Genomic DNA, 21,460 nt, shown 5'->3' with positions numbered 1-21,460 from the left:
GTTTCGTAGAAAATACGAAACGAGATATTTTTTATTGGAAATTCCAAGATTCCTTTTGGTAGTAAGTAGAGAGGATAATTAGTAAATAGGGTGACCTTTCCGTTAACAAAGAGAAATATAATAGTATATAAGTACTACAACACCCATTCTTCACACCGATGTCCCTATCAAGGAGGGTAGAGCATTAAATTATCTGAAGACAATTTCCCATTAGGTGGGATTCCTTTAATAACCACCAATCCGCACTGGGCCCGCGTGATGGTTTAAGGCCCGATCTCCCTATCCATCCATAGGGAAGGCCCGTGCCCCAGCAGTTATTGGGCTGATGATGATGATGGGATTCTTTTGATGGATGTAAAGAAAACAAAATATGTAAAGATTATTAATTTTATAAAGATTTTATTTAAAAAAAATAATTTAAATTTTGAAAATATATTTCTTATATAAGTATATCTACCTCATAAATTATTTACAAAGTATGTTCTAAAGTATGAAATAATCTAAGTATGACGCCAGTAGATTCAATTTATGTGAAGATTACACACAAAATAATAAAAAAACGAAACCAAACGAAACGAAATAAAGTCTAAAGTCAAGGTCAAAGTCAAAGTCAAAGTCGAGTTTTTGGGAGTAACGTTACCATCCTAATTGGCCTACTTACATAAGATCACACATATTTCTCATTGGGGTAGGCAGAGACCATGGAATTCCACTTACTACTATCCTGACACACCACTACTGCTTCTTCCACTCTCATTAAAGTCTTCATGCATTTTTTCCGGTTTAATGTACTTTGTACTTTATGTATAAACCTAGTCCCTTATAAAAATTCGTTATCTTGTAAAAAATCGTTATCTTGTAAAAAAGTATGTAGCTATTATTCCGGGACACTTCTCTTCAAAGAATACGCCTCAATCTTGACATCTTGAACGTTCTTGTTAGTGACCTTCCATCCACCTTCAGGGTACAACCTGCTGCTGAAAACTACTTCTCCCTCACCACAGAACAACTCCACAGAACTGGCGTCTAGAAAGATCCTTAAAGTCGTCGATCCTATAGGGTACCATTCCACCTGCCTTACATCACCATCGATCTCTATTCCTACTTTTCTACTTTCTGAGTCCCACTTAATCCACCCCTTCTCTCCTCCTTCCGTACCTTCTAGAAGGAAATCCATATTCTTATTCAAATCCCCGTCAATAACAATCTCAGCAGTCTTACCAAATACCACAGGTACATTGGTTCTGAAATCACCACTAGCAACTAAAGATTCTCTTAAAGACACCATGTCGTCCAAAGGCTTCATAATGATGCGATTGTTCACAATACTCAACTCACGAATGATAGTCATGGCGCCTGCCCATCCATCAACGTCTTCCAAGAAGGGAGACTCCCACATGGCAAACCAGCCGACCACGTACCTTTTGCCATTATGTTCCATTGTCTGCGCAGCATAAAAGTCATGTCCGTAGTCCATCTCTTGGAAACCAACATCAGGAGTAAACTCTAACGTATCGTAGTTGAAACTGCCAATTATATATCCAGTCTGGTGGAGATTCTTGTATCTATCACCTTCTGGTTTCATGCCCTGAGGAGACATCAGCAGTACAAACTTTCCGTCCAGCTCGAAGAAATCCGGGCACTCCCACATGTATCCTAAATCGCCTTTAGATTCGCCCAAAATAGTCAAGAACTCCCATTCGATCAAATCTTCGGATCTGTACAGTAAAACTCTGCCTCGTTCGTCTGTGGTTTTGCTCCCGATGATAACGTACCAGTGATCACCATGTTTCCAGGCTTTAGGGTCTCTAAAGTCAGGGGATCCGTTGGGAGCTTGGGGTATGACGGGATTCCCTTTGAATTTGTCGTAATTGACACCATCGTCGCTAAACGCTAAGTACTGCGATTCGTTGGAGAGACCAGAGGCCAAATTTTCATGAGCAGTATATATGAGTACGTGGGTGTCACCATCGACCACTGCGCTACCTGAGAAGCACTGTTCTTCGTCTGGTAAGAGAGCTGTTGGTAGTTGTTTCCAGTTGACCAGATCTTTACTAGTGACATGACCCCAGTGCATAGGTCCCCATTTTGCAGCGTAAGGGTAAAATTGATAGAAGAGGTGGTATTCTCCCTTGTAGTACGAGAACCCGTTTGGATCATTGATCCATCCAACAGGCCCTGCCACGTGATAATGCAGTCTCCATCTAGGATTTATCTCTTTCTTTTTATCTTCTATATATTTTTCTAGCGTTTCTTTATCATTTTTCGACTGTTTTACTGTCTTTGCGCAAACAAACGCGACTAAAAGTAAGAGGATAAGCGACTTAAGTATTAACGCCATCTTGAATGGTTTGCTGGAAAGCCTGTAGTGGCAAAGTTTATATAGGTAGGTACTTAGTTACACATCGAAATATTTCAATAGATCGTAGATAAGATGTTTTGAAGTGTTTTGTTTATGTTCAGCTGAATAGGAGGTAAGGAGAACCCTTCAGTTGCAGAATTGTATTCAATGAATCATGAAAATTGATAACTGAGGAGGATGAAGATGATAAAATGTGTTACGTGTGGTTCCTAGTTGTGATAAGATTGGTAACCGTAAGTGGTTATGAGTTAGATAACTAACACATGATTGGAAATGGAACCACACGCATTGAACCTCGACAACGAAATTGCCACCTCGACAGATTATGACTATAATAATAATTATTGGAGCTGTGGTAGTTCAGTTAGTAGAACGCGTGACTCTCAATGTGACATCTGGGGTTCAAATCCACGGGTCTAAATCAATGACTTTGAGGGTTGACGAGGTTACTATTGGATGGGATTCATATTTTAACAGATTTCAAAAAAAAGGTCAAATCAAATCAATTTATCCCTTTATCCCCCTCGTACCCCCCACCAACTCACCGTCCCCTTTTACCTGTATGTAATATTGTAGGAAATAGACAAAATTCGTACACGTAAGTTTAATGTTTTAAATTTATATTTATTTGTAAGTACCATTTGCATGGAAATGTTTCTAAGACGATATCTGTCTCGAAAGAAAGGCAGTTATGTAACTTTTGAATTATCTAATCGTTTCATCAATGAACGCGTATTTGTTTATCTATGTTATGTCTGAAAATGTTTTGGGTGATAAGACAGTGACATTTCCCTCCTCGTAATAACGCAGGGGGGGTCACCTTGAGAGTTGGTGCCTCTCTTTTCTTCACATCTCTTGTATTCTCTCGATGACAAGAGCAGCGGGATGTTAATTAGGCTGTTAACATTTTTGACCTTCCACATGATCGCTTTTTGTCAACACTTTTGTTTTTTTTTTCCGTTTCGGTCGGACACAAACTAGAGTTAGTGTTGTACTTCATTTACAATAGGTAAGAAAGCGTTTGAGTAATTGAGTTACGGAATAGAAGAAAAAGATTGGAAAGACCCCAATGCACATATTCATCTTCATCTTCTTCATCTTTTGTATAAACAAATAATTATTATGGAGAAAGATTGTCGTCATGTCGTGCCAAAAATATTTAATAAAATAAGCTTGTTATGACAAAATAATAAGTTAAGTTAAAATCTGTTAAAATTAAAACTAAGAAGTGTATTCCTCGATAGCTGTAAGTAATATTATTTGTAAGTACTAATAATTACTGTCAGCAGGTAAATTAAGATATAAGCATGTGAGTGCTACTCGCCATCAAACTTCATAAGTTTGGCGGGGATGATTTGTAAATCTACCGTTTAAGTTTTTCATTTAAATAAATTTAAAAAAAAGTATGAGAACCGATGACGCCAGTTTTATGGGATAAGCAGCAATTTTATTATAACTTTTCGTAAGATACTGCATACAAACGTATTTTTTTTATAATAAGCCGATCATAATTAAGTGAGTCGTGGTAGAACAGTTGGAAGAACGCTTGACTCTCATTATGAGGTCGTAGTTTCGAAACCCAGGACGGGCCTTCTTAATCAATGATTTTATAATTTGTTTTCAAATTCATGTTTGCATTATAAAAGATTATCACGTTGTCAGTGGTGAACGAAAACATCGTGAGGAAATCTTCATTCCCGAGAAACGCGTTTCGGAGGTATGTGACCTAACTTGTACTGGGCTGGGTTTCCCTTTGAGTTGGAAGGTCAGACAAGCAGTCGCTTCTGTAAAAAGAACCGGACCTGTCAAATCTTCAGGTTAGGTAAGCGGACCCCGTGAGAAAGGGAATAACGCTAGGATGATGGTGGTAGCCGATCATATTAAGCATATAAGCCTTCCTGTGACATGGATTTCCTTGCATGATAATCGATACATAGTGTGAGGTGCGACATAGTGCGACATATATTATATTGTAACAACTCTTTTACCTATGTTGACGAATAAATGAATTTGAATTTGATATTTAACTTCTTACCCTGTAGGTACGTTATAATGCACAATACGACCTTTTAATATACCATATTCGCGAGGTTCTGTGCGTCGTAAAGTTTGAGGACCAGTGGAGTGCACGTATAGAGCGGTACCTCTCCGTCCCCCACCGGCGTCTGAGCTAGGTTTACCTCACCCCCCCTTCGAGCACAGTTTAGACTTTGATCGTATCGGCGTCAGACGTCACACACACAGTTCCGCGTGTACGATAACGTCAATGTATTGTGTCTGTGTAAAACGAGGTTGTTTGTGTGAAGTGTCCGGGGTGTGGTTGATGTATTGACTATTTGCTCATACTTGTTATAAAATAACTTGTAATGTATACCCTCATTGGTTTTTAAAAGATGTGTTGCTGTTGCAGTTTTTTGTCATTTCGTCTCCTAAGCCATAACACCTTGCGAATTGACGTAAATTCAAAAATGACCTTACATACATTGACCTTCAACAAGTTTATCCATGATAATTACGTTGAATAAATGATTCTGATTTGATTTGATTTGGCTTGTAATTCGCTTCTTTCTTCTATTCGTGGTTTTAGTGCAGTAAAATTAAGTTTAAAAATTAGGTTGGCGGTTGCCCGAATCGACACCAATAGAGGCGAGACCGCTGCCGCAGAGGGGAGTGAAGCCGTACAGCAACTTTTGATGGCAACGTGGACAACCGTCCAAACCACGAGGCTTACTTTTACACGTGTTTCTTTTTGAGTATTTTGGGCTATTGTATTTAACTAAATCAAATTAAATTAATTTATTTATTGTATTGTAGTTAAGTTATAAAATTTAAAATTAAATAATTTTATTGATTTTGGAATTTAAATTTTAAAATTTTAATTGTATAATTGCTAATGCATATAAAAAAATATTAATATGATTTTACTTCCAAAATGAATAATGAATGACGAACGTCCTAATTTAATTTCCAAAACACGTGAGACATGAATCTTTTAGGGGGAAATAGGGGAAAACAGCGTTTTTCCATTTTTATGATGTCTCTCAATAATATTAAGTTTGCTATAAAGCGATTTCAATTATGATAAAAGCTATTCAACGTGGTCTCGGACGGAGTTAGGGTGTTTGTGGGCCCTTTCAATTTACGGACACACAATCATATTTCTGATTCCTGATAGACTGTGAATGTCCCTCAATTTTAGATATACTTTAATGCACCAAAATACAATCAAATAGTTACAAAGGTGACTTAAGTCATCAGAATCAGAATCAGAATCAGAATCATTTATTCAACGTAATTATCATGGATAAACTTGTTGAAGGTCAATGTAACATTTTGAATTTACGTCATTTCGCAAGGTGTTATGGCTGAGGAGAAGAAATGACAAGAAACTGCAACAGCAACACATCTTTTAAATCAATTGGTACATTACAAGTTATTTAATAACTAGAGGAACACATTTAATACCAGACATGTTTATCATTTAGGTAATCATTAATCTTATAATAAGCTTTTTTACATAAAGTAAGCTTCACGTGAGCTTTAAATTTATTCTCTGACAAATTTAAAATATTATCTGGTATTTTATTGTAAAAACGTATACATAACCCCAAAAAAGATGAATTTAATTTACTTAATCTAGAATTTTGAACAACAATTTTATTTTTATTCCTTGTATTGTAAGTATGCCTTTCACAGTTTCTCGGAAGGAGAGATACATTCTTACGCACATACATAATGTTTTCATAAATATATTGACTTGCATCATCATCAACAGCCTAAATACGTCCCACTGCTGGGCACAGGCCTCCCCTCAATCAACCGGAGGGGGTATGGAGCATACCAGGCAAATGGCGGCCTAATCGCTTCCTTGCAGACAACCGTAAGGTGAGGAAAATGTGTAACATACGTAGGTAATAATAAACCAGGGGGGTTAAAATGGCCACATCGGAGCAATTCATCATACATACATAAACAGCCTATATATGTCCCACTGCTGGGCACAGGCCTCCCCTCAATCAACCGGAGGGGGTATGGAGCATACTCCACCACGCTGCTCCACTGCGGGTTGGTGGTGGTATTTTTTACGGCGAATAGCCGGGACCAACGGCTTAACGTGCCCTCCGAAGCACGGAATCATCTTACTTTTTCGTACAATCGGGTGATTCAAACCTGAAAAGTCCTTACCAAACAAAGGACAGTCTCACAAAGTGATTTCGATAATGTCCCCATCGGGAATCGAACTAGGACCTCCAGATCGTGAGCCTAACGCTCTAACCACTAGACCACGGAGGCAATTCGTCTTAGAAAGCAATATTGCTATTTGACATTTGTTTGCATTGCGCACTTAGTTTTATATGCGCAAATGTCAAATTGCAATATTGCTTCCTAAAATGAATTGCTTCTATGTGGCCATTTTAACCCCCTAGTACTTGGTTTCTTTTTATTTATTTACAACAGCTGTAAGGATCCTACCTGATTAGGGCACCTTGGTGGCGCTAACAGCAAAATATTATCATTTAGAATCCAAACGTGGATTAAAGAAACAAAATCCAAAATCATTGGTTTAAGTGCTGGATTCGAACCTACGACCTCAAAGTGAGAGTTAAGCGCTCTTCCACCTGGGCTTCTTCTTCTATCGTGTGGGTTGTGAGTTGGAGTACCAACTTCATCAACCCTGGTGTCAGAGTTACTATTGAGCCGCCAAAGGCCCCTGACATGGCTCATGTAGCGACTACTTACTTACATCAGTAAGTAATACCCGGGCACAACGGCTTAAAGTGCCTTCCGAAGCACGAATCATCTTCCTTTCGGACAAGCAGGTGATCAGCCTGTAATGGCCTAACCAAACTAGGGAGCAGAAAGTAATTTTAGTGATATGTGCCCACCGGGAATCGAACCCAGGACCTCCACAGAGGTCGTTACCACCTTGGGTACCACGGCTTCATTCTTATATATTACAGATGAGCCTGAAACTAAATGAAACCATCATGATGTGCATGACAAACCGTTTCAGATATCGAAAGTCCGAAATCCAGGTCCATTATATTGCCTAGGTCAGTACATAGGCCTATCGTTATAATCGTTAATCATGACACCTCCAATCGTTTGTCAAAAGAAAAGTGCAAGTCGACATTGTCTTATTAAAGTTCCGTATAAAATTATAACATTAATGATTGACGGATGATCTGTATACAGGGTGTTAGTTCTTCTTCTTCTATCGTGTGGGTTGTGAGGTGGAGTACCAACCTCATCACCCCTGGTGTCAGGGTTACTATTGAGCCGCCAAAGGCCCCCGACATGGCTCCTGGTAACGACTACTTACTTACATCAGTATGTAGTAACCGGGACCAACGGCTTAACGTGCCTTAGCTTAACAAGTTTATCCATGTTAATAAAGTTGAATAAATGATTCTGATTTCTGATAGATTATATCTTTTAAACAAAGCTTTTAACAAAATGAAAACCCCATTTCGGATAAAAAGTTGTCAGGGATAATATTATCTGGAATATTTGATGAGGAGTGAGCATAATTTAATAATGGAAGGCATCTCTTGCTTTTTAATACATAATCCCAGGGGTAACACAAATAGTGTTTTATTCAGACTATTGACATATTCTTATATCGTGTGGGTTGTGAGGTGGAGTACCAACCTCATCAACCCTGGTGTCAGGGTTACTATTGAGCTGCCAAAGGCAGAGCCGACATGGCTCATGTAAGGACTACTTACTTACATCAGTAAGTAGTAACCGTACCAACGGCTTAACGTGCCTTCCGAAGCACGGATCATCTTACTTTTTGGACAATCAGGTGATCAACCTATAATGTCCTAACCAAACTAGGGATCACAAAGTGATTTTTGTGATATGTCCCCACCGGGATTCGGACCCGAGACCTCTTGATCGTGAGCCTAACGCTCAACCACTGGACCACGGAGGCCGTTACTATTGACATGTACATTATGTGCAATATTGTGACTATTGACATGTTTTACTACGGATCCCTAGAAAGGTATGCGTGAGCCATTTCAATCTGTTGATAAGCATCGTTTATTATACAACCTTTTTGTCTGGGTTTACCGCTGGTCGGAAATTATACTGTCCTAAAGAAAAGGCCTGAATAGACCGTCATCCATTTGAAGATTGGAAAACGTTTAAAATGTACCTACTAACGTACTTAACTTTATTTAACCATGTAAATGTAAGGATCGTCATCCGTTTTAATGGCATCGTGAGATATCGAAAGCATTTTTAATGTTGAAACTAAATTCTGTCGTGTTATACGCCAACCTTCCTAAATGTAAATTGAAAGGATTGTTTATGATTTCTGCCTAATATAAGTCGTACACCTGTACGACTTATATGACTTATGTTATGGCTACCTAGCCATAACAGATACTGAGTAGGATGTTGCAGACCCATGATTCTGAGTTGAGAGCAAGTGGCATTTTCTGTCGGAATGTGGTGAAAATTTTAATGGTATTATCATTATTTTTGCGACGAAAAATCGCACTTGATATCAATTCAGAATCATGGTCCGAATCATCCGTCAAGGGTTTCGTTACGATGTCACTAACACCCTGTATATTTTCGGATGTGAGTTGAAGGCGATTCAATAATAAGGGCCCTGGGCAATCACGGATTCAAAATGAAATATAAGGAGAAATATCTACTAATTTCTCTCAATTAGTCCAATTTATTCGGCCTTGAGTTGACATCGTCTAGCGTCTAAGGTATCTGGGACTTAAATTTGATAACCTTTGGACAATATTATTTGGAGAGACTGCTATATTTTAACGTATTTCGTTCTAAAACGAAGTGGTATAGGTAGGTACCTATTAAACATAATTATAAATCGAAGAAAAAATATTCAATTAACACATTCCATAATATTTTAATGCAGATAATCAAATAATACTAAAAAATAATATTAATAATAATAAACAGAATGTAAATCCACCAAAGGATTCGTCAATAAATAAAGGAAAAATAAAAAAAAAGGGAAAAAATATTCAAATCATCATACATAATAAAATCCGCACAAGCTTCGTCAAACATTAACACATTCTATATTTTTCCCTACCGGATACTCCATACAAAAAACATAAATAAAAATCTCATTTTTAGCATGTGCCGCCTCATACATAAGTGAGAGTGAGACAGAGTCTGCGCGCTCCCCCTTACTCTTAAGCGGATAATAGTCATACATAATGACTAAAGTAAAACCTAGGGAGGTCGGTCTCTCTCTCCATTTAAGAGCTACGCTCTTGTCGGTGGAGTAATCGCCATTCCTCTCTTCTTCCCGCCAAAACCTTCACCTCCTGATACGACGCGACCTGCACCTTCTCTTTTATTTGTTTCATAAATGTTATCCTAGAGAACCATATTGAAGACTATAGAGAACCGGAGAGGAAATATGATTGGCCACCTGATACGACACGATTCATTTATAACAAACATTGTAGAAGGAAAAATTGAAGGGAAGAGAGGAAGGGGTAGACCTAGGGAGGTCGGTACCCGTTACGAATTGGTGCGGGCGGAGAGTTACCGTTCTATAAGTACATAATATTATTCTTTATTTTATGCATCCAGTCCGGCTCATAATGCACGATAATATTGGCACGAATCCGACAAAACATGACACGAAGATAAAACAGCAATAAAACGCAATCTCTTTCGCATTCAGTGTGTTTGTAGACAAGAGAGTCATTACGTTTAGGCTGTTCACACACGGAGCGGTTTTCAGGTCACTCCAACTTGTCAAATCTTCAGGTTAGGTTAGCGGACCCTGTGAAAACCGAATAACGGTGATGAATTAATTATAATTATTATAATAAAGTATAATGAGGAGCTCGGTGGCGCAGCGGTAAACGCGCTCGGTCTGCGATTGTTGAAATTAAGCAACTTTCGCAAAGGCCGGTCATGGGATGGGTGACAAAAAAAAAGTTTTCATCTCGAGCTCCGCCGTGCTTCGGACGGCACGTTAAGCCGTTGGTCCCGGCTGCATTAGCAGTCGTTAATAACCATCAATCCGGGCTGGGCCCGCGTGATGGTTTAAGGCCCGATCTCCCTATCCATTCATAGGGAAGGCCCGTGCCCCAGCAGTGGGGACGTTAATGGGCTGGTGATGGTGAAAGTATACTGATCGAAAACCACATGATCGACGCGGACGAGCTCCTAAACCCCTGGAACCAAAAGGTTGCCTGGAAGAAATTTCCGCATGAGCAATAAGGCCGCCTGTTGTGCCTTTATGTATCTGTTATCCTTATTTATGTACCTCGTGTCCGTTGGGCCCAATAAAGTATTCTATCTATCTATCGGCAATGCAGGACGGAAGAGGCGCGTCACAGGGACTGTAACTTGGAACCTGACAAAAGGCAGCAGTAACTGTCAGCACTATTCAGAACTGCCTCTGTGGTCCAGTGGTTTGAGAGTTCGACTAACGATCCGGAGGTCCCGGGTTCAAATCCCGGTGGGGACATATCACGAAAATCACTTTGTGGCATTATATGTGTAGGAAGGGACTTCGTCGTCTTCAATTAAAACTCTCTTGTTTCGTCTATTTAATTCGTCTTTTATTTTAATCAGACCCACGCTACGCACCTTCAAAATTCGCCATCTTATAATATCTATATCTATCATTGTTTGATACACATTAATGCGGAAAAGAAAAAGATGGAAAGGAAGAATCCTAACCACTTGCGCTGTCCTCATACACCTGAAAATAGCCCAGCTCAAAGAAAAAGGGAAACACTCACGTAGTCAGCTTCTCTGTTCTTCTCACCAGGCCTGGTTTTTGATGACAGCAGAGGAATACAATCACAGCAGTCTATTCACAATTAATTAGCGGCGGCGGTGCATTTAAAGAGTATTTAAAATTATTTGCAGAAAAAAACGTATTATAGATATAGAAGGAAAAAACAAAAGGAGCACAAAACGTCACTAGCACTGCCGGGGTTCACACACACGAAGTAAAAAGTTTTTAGTTAATTTGTAAAGTCTTTTTGGTGTGTGTTCCCTTGGGTAGCTAGGCGTATTAACAGAAATAAAAAAGACAGCACAAGTGGCTCAAACAATCTTAAAAAGTAAAACAACTTCCGCTTCCTATTTCCGTCTCTCTCTCTCTCGCTCTCTCATACTTTCTCGCTCCAAACGTTCCTTTTCATGCAACATACCTTTCCATTCCCACATATGTATACAGGGTGTTAGTGACATCGTAACGAATACTGAGGGGGATGATTTAGACCATGATTGTGAGTTAATATCAAGTGGATTTTTCCGTCGCAAAATTCATGATTCTTTTTTGTTTTTTTTTTATTATTTTCAGTTCTATACTTTTGCGATGGAAAATTCCACTTGATATTAACTCATAATAATAAGCTGAATCATCCCTCTCAGTATTCGTTACGATGTCACTTACACCCCATACAAGTACATACGGTAGCCATACAAGTAGGTATGGATGTTAGTGACACCGTAACGAATACTGAAGCGGATGATTCAGACCATGATTCTGAGTTGATATCAAGTGGATTTTCCTGTCGGAAAATTCATAATAAATTTAGTGGTTTTTTAAATTAGTTTCTGTACCATACTTTTGCGACGGAAAATTCCACTTGATATCAACTCAGAATCATGGTCTGGATCATCCCCCAAAGTTTTCGTTACGATGTCACTAACAACCTGTATATAAATCTGTCTATCTATCCATCTCGTACCGCGTCGGCGGTCGGCGTCGTGTGAGATTGCCTTAGCCGGGCTATCTGGCACTTCATTTCTACTGCGAAGAGATATATGATAAAAATGCAAATGACATTCCCACATACGCTGCACTCGGGGAGTGACTTTATTTCCTGCACAGGGTGGTTCTTTTAGGTCACGAGATATTTTGTTCACTAGAGAGGAAAGGGAAAGAAAATAATTCTCTTTGTTGTTTCATGGACTGAGTCGTCCAGTTGTAGATTAGGTCAACTATACACTAGGAAAGTAAGTTCAGCCGTTGGTCCCGGTTACTACTTACTGATGTAAGTACGTAGTCTCAACGGCCTTCGCGGTCCAGTGGTTGAGCGTTGGGCTCACGATCCGGAGGTCCTGGGTTCGAATCCCGATGGGGACATATCATAAAAATCACTTTGTGATCTCTAGTTTGGTTAGGACATGAAAGGCTGATCACCTGATTGTCCGAAAGATGATCCGTGCTTCGGAAGGCACGTTAAGCCGTTGGTCCCGTTTACTACTCACTGATGTATGTAGTCGTTACATGAGCCATATCAGGGGCCTTTGGCTGCTCAGTAATAACTTTGACACCAGGGTTGATAAGGTTGGTATTCCACCTCACAACCCACACGATAAGAAGACTATCTATATTTGTCGATATTTTTTGTACTTACTAAAAATTCTACGCGACGAAATAAAAAAAGACACCCGTTGCCTGGCCATCTAGTTGCAACACTTCGTTCCTCGTTATACTTTGACACGGAATTAGTGCATGCTTTCAGGAGTACGAACTTCGCGAATAAAACTTGAATATTCAACTTTAAATTATACATGCAAACAGACAGGTAGAGTCCGCGCCACTAAAGTAGTCCCGCAGCTTTTCTTTCTTTTTTTTTGACGTGACTTATTGTAGATTTGCCGCAGATGGCATTAACTTCTTGGCCGGAAGTCCCGCAGCCGCGGCGCACGTGTTGCAGTCTTCTTCTTCTATCGTGTGCGTTATGAGGTGGAATATCAACCTAATTAACCCTGGTGTCAGGGTTATGATTGAGCCGGCAAAGGCCCCTGACATGACTAATCTATACTTATAATAAATCTGTAGAGAGGTCAATTCTGTACATTAAATATTTTTTCAAAATAACTATCAGGGGGTGATAAGTGGTCGATACTGATGCCAAAAATGCAATCAGTAAATTTTTTGTCTGTCTGTCTGTCTGTCTGTCTGTCTGTCTGTCTGTATGTTCCTTATAGAAACTAAAACTACTGGACGGATTTTAATGAAACTTGGTACAATTATTCTTCACACTCCTGGACAGGTTATAGTATACTTTTCATCACGCTACAATCAATAGGAGCAGAGTAGTGAAGGAAAATCCTTTTGTATGAAAAATCTAAACCACTCAAGTTAGACGTTTGAAATTTGGCATGCAGGTACCTTAGATACCGTAGAGGTACACTAAGAAAGGAATTCCCGAAATTCCCACGGGAACGGGAATTAGCGGGAAAATCCTTTTGTATGAAAAATCTAAACCACTCAAGTTAGACGTTTGAAATTTGTCATGCAGGTACCTTAGGTACCGTGGAGGTGCACTAAGAAGGGAATTCCCGAAATTCCCACGGGAACGGGAATTAACGGGAAAATCCTTTTGTATGAAAAATCTAAACCATTCAAGTTAGATGTTTGAAATTTGGCTCGCAGGTACCTTAGATACCGTAGAGGTACACTAAGAAAGGAATTCCCGAAATTCCCACGGGAACGGAAATTAGCGGGAAAATCCTTTTGTATGAAAAATCTAAACCACTCAAGTTAGACGTTTGAAATTAAAATTTGTCATGCAGGTACCTTAGGTACCGTGGAGGTGCACTAAGACAGGAACTTCCGAAATTCCCACGAGAACGGGAATTAGCGGGAAAATCCTTTTGTATGAAAAATCTAAACCACTCAAGTTAGACGTTTGAAATTTGTCATGCAGGTACCTTAGGTACCGTGGAGGTGCACTAAGAAGGGAATTCCCGAGGTTCCCACGGGAACGGGAATTAACGGGAAAATCCTTTTGTATGAAAAATCTAAACCATTCAAGTTAGATGTTTGAAATTTGGCTCGCAGGTACCTTAGATACCGTAGAGGTGCACTAAGAAAGGAATTCCCGAAATTCCCATGGGAACGGGAATTAGCGGGAAAATCCTTTTGTATGAAAAATCTAAACCACTCAAGTTAGACGTTTGAAATTTGGCATGCAGGTACTTTAGTAAACTTAAAGCTTAGTTGCAACAGGATATTACAAAATTCCCACGGGAACGGTAGTTAGCGGGAAAAAACATTTGTATGAAAAAATCAAATCTAAATAAAAGGAGAAACTGACTGACTCAGTGACTGACATATCAACGCATAGCCTGTACGGCTAAACGTAGGCATTTGAAATTTGGAAGGGACATAGCTTAGGTACCGTAGAGGTGCACTAAGAAAGGAATTCCCGGAATTCCCACGGGAACGGAAATTAGCGGGAAAATCCTTTTGTATGAAAAATCTAAACCGCTTAAGTTAGACGCTTGAAATTTGGCATGCAGGTACCTTAGTTAACTTAAAGCTTAGTTGCAACAGGATATTGCAAAATTCCCACGGAAACGGGAGTTAGCGGGAAAAAAAATTTGTATGAAAAAATCGAAACCGCGTAAGATAGATGTTTTCAATTCAATTAAATTATTTATTGCATTCCATGTAGTACAATGGGGTGTTACATAGGCATAGGAACTAAAACATGGACCCTGTAGGGCACAGCAACGTTGAAGGGAAGAGAGGAAGTGTGTATTAGAATTAAAACTCAATGAACAATCAATTAAAAAAAATCAATTCAATCAATTAATTCAATCTAGCATGCATGCATACCTTAGTAAATATAAAGTTTATTTTTGGCTGTATTTTGAAAAATGGGAGTTATTAGGAAAAAAATTGTATGAAAAAATCTAAGCTGCATAAGTTAGATGCTTGAAATTTGATATGCACTCCCACATACACAAAGATCTCTCTCTTATATAACACGCCACGCGGACGAAGTCGCGGGCAAAAGCTAGTAGTTCCATAATATCACTTTTTGACATACAATGCGAATCTAGTGTTACTGTAACATATATTATTATAAGTACATTAATTGTCCAAAATATTGCAGAGAATATCCGTACGAAAATATACCAGATAAAAATAATCATTTTTTTTTGAGTATGGTAATTAAAAACATAACCGAGCTGTATGTCAGAAACACCAGCTGGCGGTGATTTATTATCTGTGGTAATGTTATTAAATAAATGTGAAAAAAAAAGCAGGCGATACGGCTCACTAACCTATCATGTTTGTCCAACGTTTGTCTAACAGAAAGTACCTAACGTAAGTACTACAGAATAAAGAAAATATCTACGCGTATATTACTCTACTTTCGTTACTTGGTCTAAAGGCGTCGTTTGCCTCTAAGTATATTTTATATAAAAAAAGTTTCAAACAAATAAAAAGCTTTTCTTTGATATCAAAGCCTCGGCAACTAGGATCTGACTGAAATTAAAATACCTACCTAGGCTTTACCACGTTTTGAATTCAGAGAATTTCAGCTTAGGAGCCATCAAAAGATCGTATATTTATTTATTTATAACTAGTTCGGACTTTGAAATTCGAATAACTTTCTCCTAAAGTCAATGCCTTGATTTCGTATGTCGTTGTTGGATTAAGCAACTGTTTAAAAGTAATCTGGATTTTGCATTTATTATTAAAATATATTATAATGTTGGAGGAGCTCGGTGGCGCAGCGGTAAACGCGCTCAGTCTACGATAGTTGAAGTTAAGCAACTTTCGCAAAGGCCGGTCATAGGATGGGTGACCACAAAAAGAAATGAGTTCATCTCGAGCTCCTCCGTGCTTCGGAAGGCACGTTAAGCCGTTGGTCCCGGCTGCATTAGTAGTCGTTAATAACCATCAATCCGCACTGGGCCCGCGTGGTGGTTTAAGGGCCGATCTCTCTATCCATCCATAGGGAAAGCCCGTGCCCCAGCACTGGGAATGTTAATGGGCTGGTGATGGTGATGTTGCCGAGCATTTAGAATTCACGTGCTAGAATCGGATGACCAAATATCACGTTCCATGATGAAGCATAGATACATAATTATTATCACACTAGCATAACGCAATACCTAATTGTTGCAAAGTTGTAATTTCTCGTTACCTGTACGTACGGATGATTCGTGGAATTTTCTTTAATTAAACATGCAAACAACGGTCTGAATCATCCTCCTCAGTATTAGTTTTGATGTCACTTAAACCGCGTCAAGTACATACAGATAATCATAAAAGTACCTATGAGTGTTAGCAACACCGTAACGAATATTGAAGGAGATGATTCAGACCACGATTCTGAGTTGATATCAAGTTGAATTTCCGCTCTGAAAATTCATGATTTTTTTTATTTTTTTTAATTATTTTCAGTTTCATACTTTTGCGACAGAAAATTCCACTTGACAACAACTCAGAATCATGAGCTCAATCATTCCTCGAAGTTTTAGTTACGATATCTTTTTTTTTCTGACGTGACTATAATAAACGAATGAGACATGTCAATCTGACAGTTCTCATATGAAAACAGAGACTTGAGCATGATCTTGAGGGCAGTCTCAGCTGAGATTCGTTTATTAATACCAGGCTTATGTAGATTTGCCGCAGGTGGCATTAACTACTTGGCCGGAGTTACGATATCACTAACGCCCTGTATAAAACAAAAATGTGCGTGTGCACTGAGAGATCACCTCGCAAATTCGTGAAAAGAATATTGTAGGTTTTAGTAGGAGTTGTAAAACAAATGTAGAAATGTGTTCTGAAATTTGTAGTGAATTAATTAAATAGATACAGCCTGAAATGTGTGATCTCTCAGTTCTCACACAGCACCTTCTACATCTGGGAAAGTAGTGAGTTTATTCGAGACATAAAACACCCGAATAACAAAAAAAAATCAAGGCATCGCAGGAGAACCAGTGATAAGTGTAACTGCTGCAAACAGTGCTAATTCCAAAGCAGTAGCCCAGCTGTCTACTAGCACGCTGGTCGTCTTCACCACGCGAATCATTTTAATGATGGTGTCCTTGAGGATGTCTATCGAGGTAGAGAGACTACTGGTGGAGCCTCGCAGAGGACCGTTGCCTTCTGAAGCACAGACTCATAGTGATGCAGCCTACAATTTCCTAACAAAACAAAAGACTGTCTTACGCAGTGATTTTGTCAATGTCCTTTTCGTGGATCGAACGCGCGGATGTCCAGATCTTAATGCAAGCGCTGCTCCAATCACTAGTCCATGGAGGCTGTTGGAATTGATTAATTGTAAAAGAAACCGTCATGTAACAATCACATAAATTTATTCAAGGCATCGCAAGAGAAACAGTGTTAGAGACCACTGCTACAAATAGTGCTAAGACCACAGCAGCGACCGGCGACGGAGTGCTAGCCCCGTCTAGAGCCACACTGCTCATCTTGATCACGCCAGGCACGTTGTTAATGGTGTCGTTCAGGATGTCGGCGTACTGGTACAGCGAGGTGAACACGCTGGTGGAGCCTGGCGTAGGGTCCGCCATTGTCACGCACTCCAGAGGTCCCATCGATGTTACACCCACCTGGAAGATGAAATTCTTTATTTACAGGCATGTGAAAACCCACTTCGTGAAGATAGTCCAGAGCTGACATGTATATAGGTATAGACAATGTGCCTTGAACAATGTCGCCTTTACATTATCACTATAGTAGCGCGCGAACCTGCGCGGTAGTTTGTTACACGACCAAAACCCTGCGTTCCCGTTTTAAGTCCGCGTTGTGTCTTAGATCAAAGTTGTTAAAGGCTGGTACCTTCACTTGAATGAGGGTCTTTCCAAGGTGCGTTCCTTAAAATCAGTAGATGGTGTTGTACAGTTTTTTCTTCGTTTAACCTTCTAATTTCATGGATAACGAACATAATTATGCATCTTTCGTCTTTGTTTTTGGGTATAAATGATGACCATTTTTATTACACCCAGGCACCTAGGTACTCGTATTATTATTCTGATCAAAATATCAAGCAAGAATTATTTTTATATATGCTTAAGCCATTACATTGTATTTTGGAATAATTATGTACCTGAGTAATGAGATGTCCTTAGAAAAGGTTTAGTACGATCTATTCTAAACCGGCGTGCGTGTATGAAGCGATTGATGAATGTAGAGGAAGCAAGAGAAGTGTGTCAGGATCGAAGCAAATGGAATTCTATAATCTCTGCTTACCCCGGTGGGAAATAGGCGTGAGTTTATGTATGTATGTCTTACCTGAACGCCACTATAGACAACAGGACCGCCCGAGTCACCGGAGCAGACGCCGCGAGCTCGCTCCCCCGGGCTGGCCAGACCACACATGCAGTGGAACCAGGAGCTCCTCTCGCAGTTCTGCAGCCGCAGCGTCACAGCGAACAGCTCCTCGCCTAAAGTAGCCTCCGCCGTCTCCGTGCGACCGAAGCCCATCACCTAGACAATTATTAAAACTTTCAGGAGTAGGAGTAGGCGGTTGGATTTTCAATTTGACGACTTCTGTTCGAAAATTTCAATCGGCTGTTTGTATTTTCAATTCAAAGTTGCCATGTGATGCGTTGTCACAGCATTTCAGGTACAGGAGGGTTTCATTCAGCTTACTAGCCAATATTGTCCTACTGGGCTCTCCTTAATCTGTACACCTTTCTTTCGTATCTATGTATAACGTTACTCCATTTTTAGGGGCTACCATGTTTTTGGTATCGATCCTGAGGCACCACTGCGTGACATCACTACCCTAGCTCTTAGCTCATAGGTTTACATACGACCCGTTCAGCTCCATTTGAAAAGATCAGTTATGGAGCCTAAATAAAGTATTTTAGTCTGGAAATGCAGGATTGAAGAGATTAAAACTAATATTAAACACACCTGAACCATAACTTTCTGAAGTTTCTTCGGCTCGATGGATCGCATGGCGTGGATGGGTTCGTCTTTGAGGGGGAAGTCCAGCTCTATTGCCTGCTTGGTCTCCGCCAGCCCGATGTCGTTGTGGAGTTGAGTCACATCCAGACCACGACCCTCGTCTTCCTGCACCACTTCATACCTAAATGGTTTTTTTTTGTTTTTATAGCATTTATCCGTTCTTTTCTTACTGTAAGAAATTCTAGTACTAGTGTACCTAATTCTAGTTCTTTTCTGATTTTCTGGTTGTTGAGACGCTCAGGAAGAGACTTGCTGCTAGAGGTAAGCAATACCATTCTTCTGTCATATCTATAGTTTGTCTTCATGTCCTGTCGTGTGTAAATTAACTTTTAAAAGAAAAGAAGGAACCTTACTTAGGGTGCTGATACAAGGCCACTATGGTCGCCTGGTCAGCAGGACCTTTGGAAGGGGTTCTCGTATTGTACTTGACGTAGGCAAGACTGGGGCTGATGCAGTGAGCTGCCGTGAGGACCCAGTGGGGGGCCACCACGGCGCCAGAGCAGCGGGCTGTCAATGACCTGCAACCATGTTACATTATACTACGTACAAGCATAGGAAGAAAGAATAACTACCTACTACGTAAAGAACGGTAACTCTTCGCCCCGAAACCAATTCGTATCGGGCTTTGACCTCACCCCTTCTGGGTTTTACTTTAAGTCTTAAATGGCCAAAGGGGAATCATGTTACCCCGAATCGAATGGGAAAAAATATTTTATGTATAAGTACTAGTAGTAACCGAACTACTTTGCCGACCGAGCTTGAATCGGGGTGCGGCGCAAAACGAATAATTATTTCATGTTATTACTAGCAGACATCCAAAATATGTGTATGGCCAGTAATATTATATAATATAATAATTTCTTTGTTAATCATATTTTATATTTTTAAAATGTACTTATAGGTATAGATTTTTTCATAAACCTAACATAGGTTCCGAAAAAATCTATAATAAGGATGGAGAAGTTAAGGAATCCACTTCCGCATCATCAGCATTCCATAAGAATGCTGATGTCAACTTTACATGTAAGAACTAGATTAAGAAATTGTATGTTGTTGCAATAACCTAGTTTAAGATTTTAGATGTAAGCAATTTATTATTGCATTAGGTCAAGTATAAACATAAGTAACTAGCTCTAAGATGTTCTTTACACTACGTTCTCTTGAATAAACGTGTCGTGTCTCCCGGAGTCTGTGTCTCAATTATCTACACCTTAATTCGCGCGATAGATAGGTACTAACACAGACAGACTACACAATACACATTCATGGAATTAGTATTTGTTTATGTACACTCTAATTCTATTAAAATAATTTAGTATATATTATAATGTACTTATATAATATACACCATTAACACATGTTTATGGAACACGATGTTCGTGCGTCACCCAACAGGGTGCACATAATACCAGCGTCGTGGTTCACGCCGCGATTTGTGTTGAGTGAGGCCCTTTTATCTCAGGACATCCACCACTACCTTATGATCATTTCGACAAACATCCGTCTTGCTTTTTTGGAATTGTTTTAGAGGAAATTTGATATGATGTTGTTGTCTTTTTTTTAACTTTTATAATAAACTATTTCTATTCTATTCTATTCTTAATTTAACAAGAGCGAAGCCACGGTCAGAAGCTAGTGAAATATAATTAAGAACCTGTCAGTCAGTAGACAAGCAGGTGGAAAGTCCTTCAGCTGGGCCTTGGTGCCACCGAACAGACGTCGAGTCCCTTGGTTCATTGCTTTTTTATCCATGGTCCGGAAAAACCCGTAAAGGCTTCCATCGCAGAGGCTCAAGACACTAAACAGTATTGCCACAAAAACTTTCATCTGTCATGGTATTGCTCACTTTTCCTTTAAATTTTTGGGCAAGTTTCTTGTTGCATTATCTCCAAAATATTGTGTAGAAAAAATATAAAAGTTTGACTGGAATAAAATGTTTGCGTCTTGGTGACAGAATATTTATTGGTATTGGTATTGTCAACACGTTTTCATCGTCTGTAGGAGAATTCCAAGGAGTTGGAAAGTATGTATTTTATCTTCATGGTTGATCCTTAGTAATCAGGCTTAGGCCACAAATACATTTGCAATTTCTAAGAGATTAACTGTACCGTAGAATAATAACGTCTCCCCCTTAAAGTGCTATTCGTATAATTATATACTAACATAATTCACGCCCATATCCCAGCCCAGAGGGGTCGATATCAAATTTTCAGTTACGCAGTGAAAGGTGTTAATAACGTAAATAATCTTTTCGGGGTTTCATGCATCAGAGGTTGTGCTCGGTGTCTATTGAATAGCAAATTGATCATGTTATATCTCAATCAATCAAACAAACGTTCAATCAACTCTCATCAAAACTCGAAACTTTTAGTCAATCT

At 39.4% G+C, this 21,460-nt stretch overlaps 2 protein-coding genes across 2 annotated transcripts; both read right to left on the bottom strand.

The window, feature by feature from the left end:
• Window positions 1–382: 382 nt before the first annotated feature.
• Window positions 383–2,350, bottom strand: LOC126368623 (sucrose-6-phosphate hydrolase-like). The gene has a single exon (XM_050012691.1). The coding sequence runs from the start codon at window positions 2,339–2,341 to the stop codon at window positions 878–880; it is 1,464 nt and encodes a 487-aa protein (XP_049868648.1). The 5' UTR covers window positions 2,342–2,350; the 3' UTR covers window positions 383–877.
• A 15,117-nt stretch (window positions 2,351–17,467) lies between these two features.
• Window positions 17,468–20,834, bottom strand: LOC126369074 (trypsin-like). Its single transcript, XM_050013366.1, has 5 exons — window positions 20,737–20,834; window positions 19,436–19,600; window positions 19,029–19,203; window positions 18,402–18,596; window positions 17,468–17,719 (listed from the first exon to the last, which is right to left on the bottom strand). The coding sequence occupies exons 1-5, from the start codon at window positions 20,832–20,834 to the stop codon at window positions 17,468–17,470; spliced, it is 885 nt and encodes a 294-aa protein (XP_049869323.1).
• Between the last annotated feature and the right edge of the window lie 626 nt (window positions 20,835–21,460).

Source organism: Pectinophora gossypiella, chromosome 8, assembly GCF_024362695.1.
Source record: "Pectinophora gossypiella chromosome 8, ilPecGoss1.1, whole genome shotgun sequence".
NCBI lineage: Eukaryota > Metazoa > Arthropoda > Insecta > Lepidoptera > Gelechiidae > Pectinophora > Pectinophora gossypiella.
The sequence above is the reverse complement of the archived record's forward strand: the minus strand, read 5'-3'. Positions and strand labels throughout refer to the sequence as shown.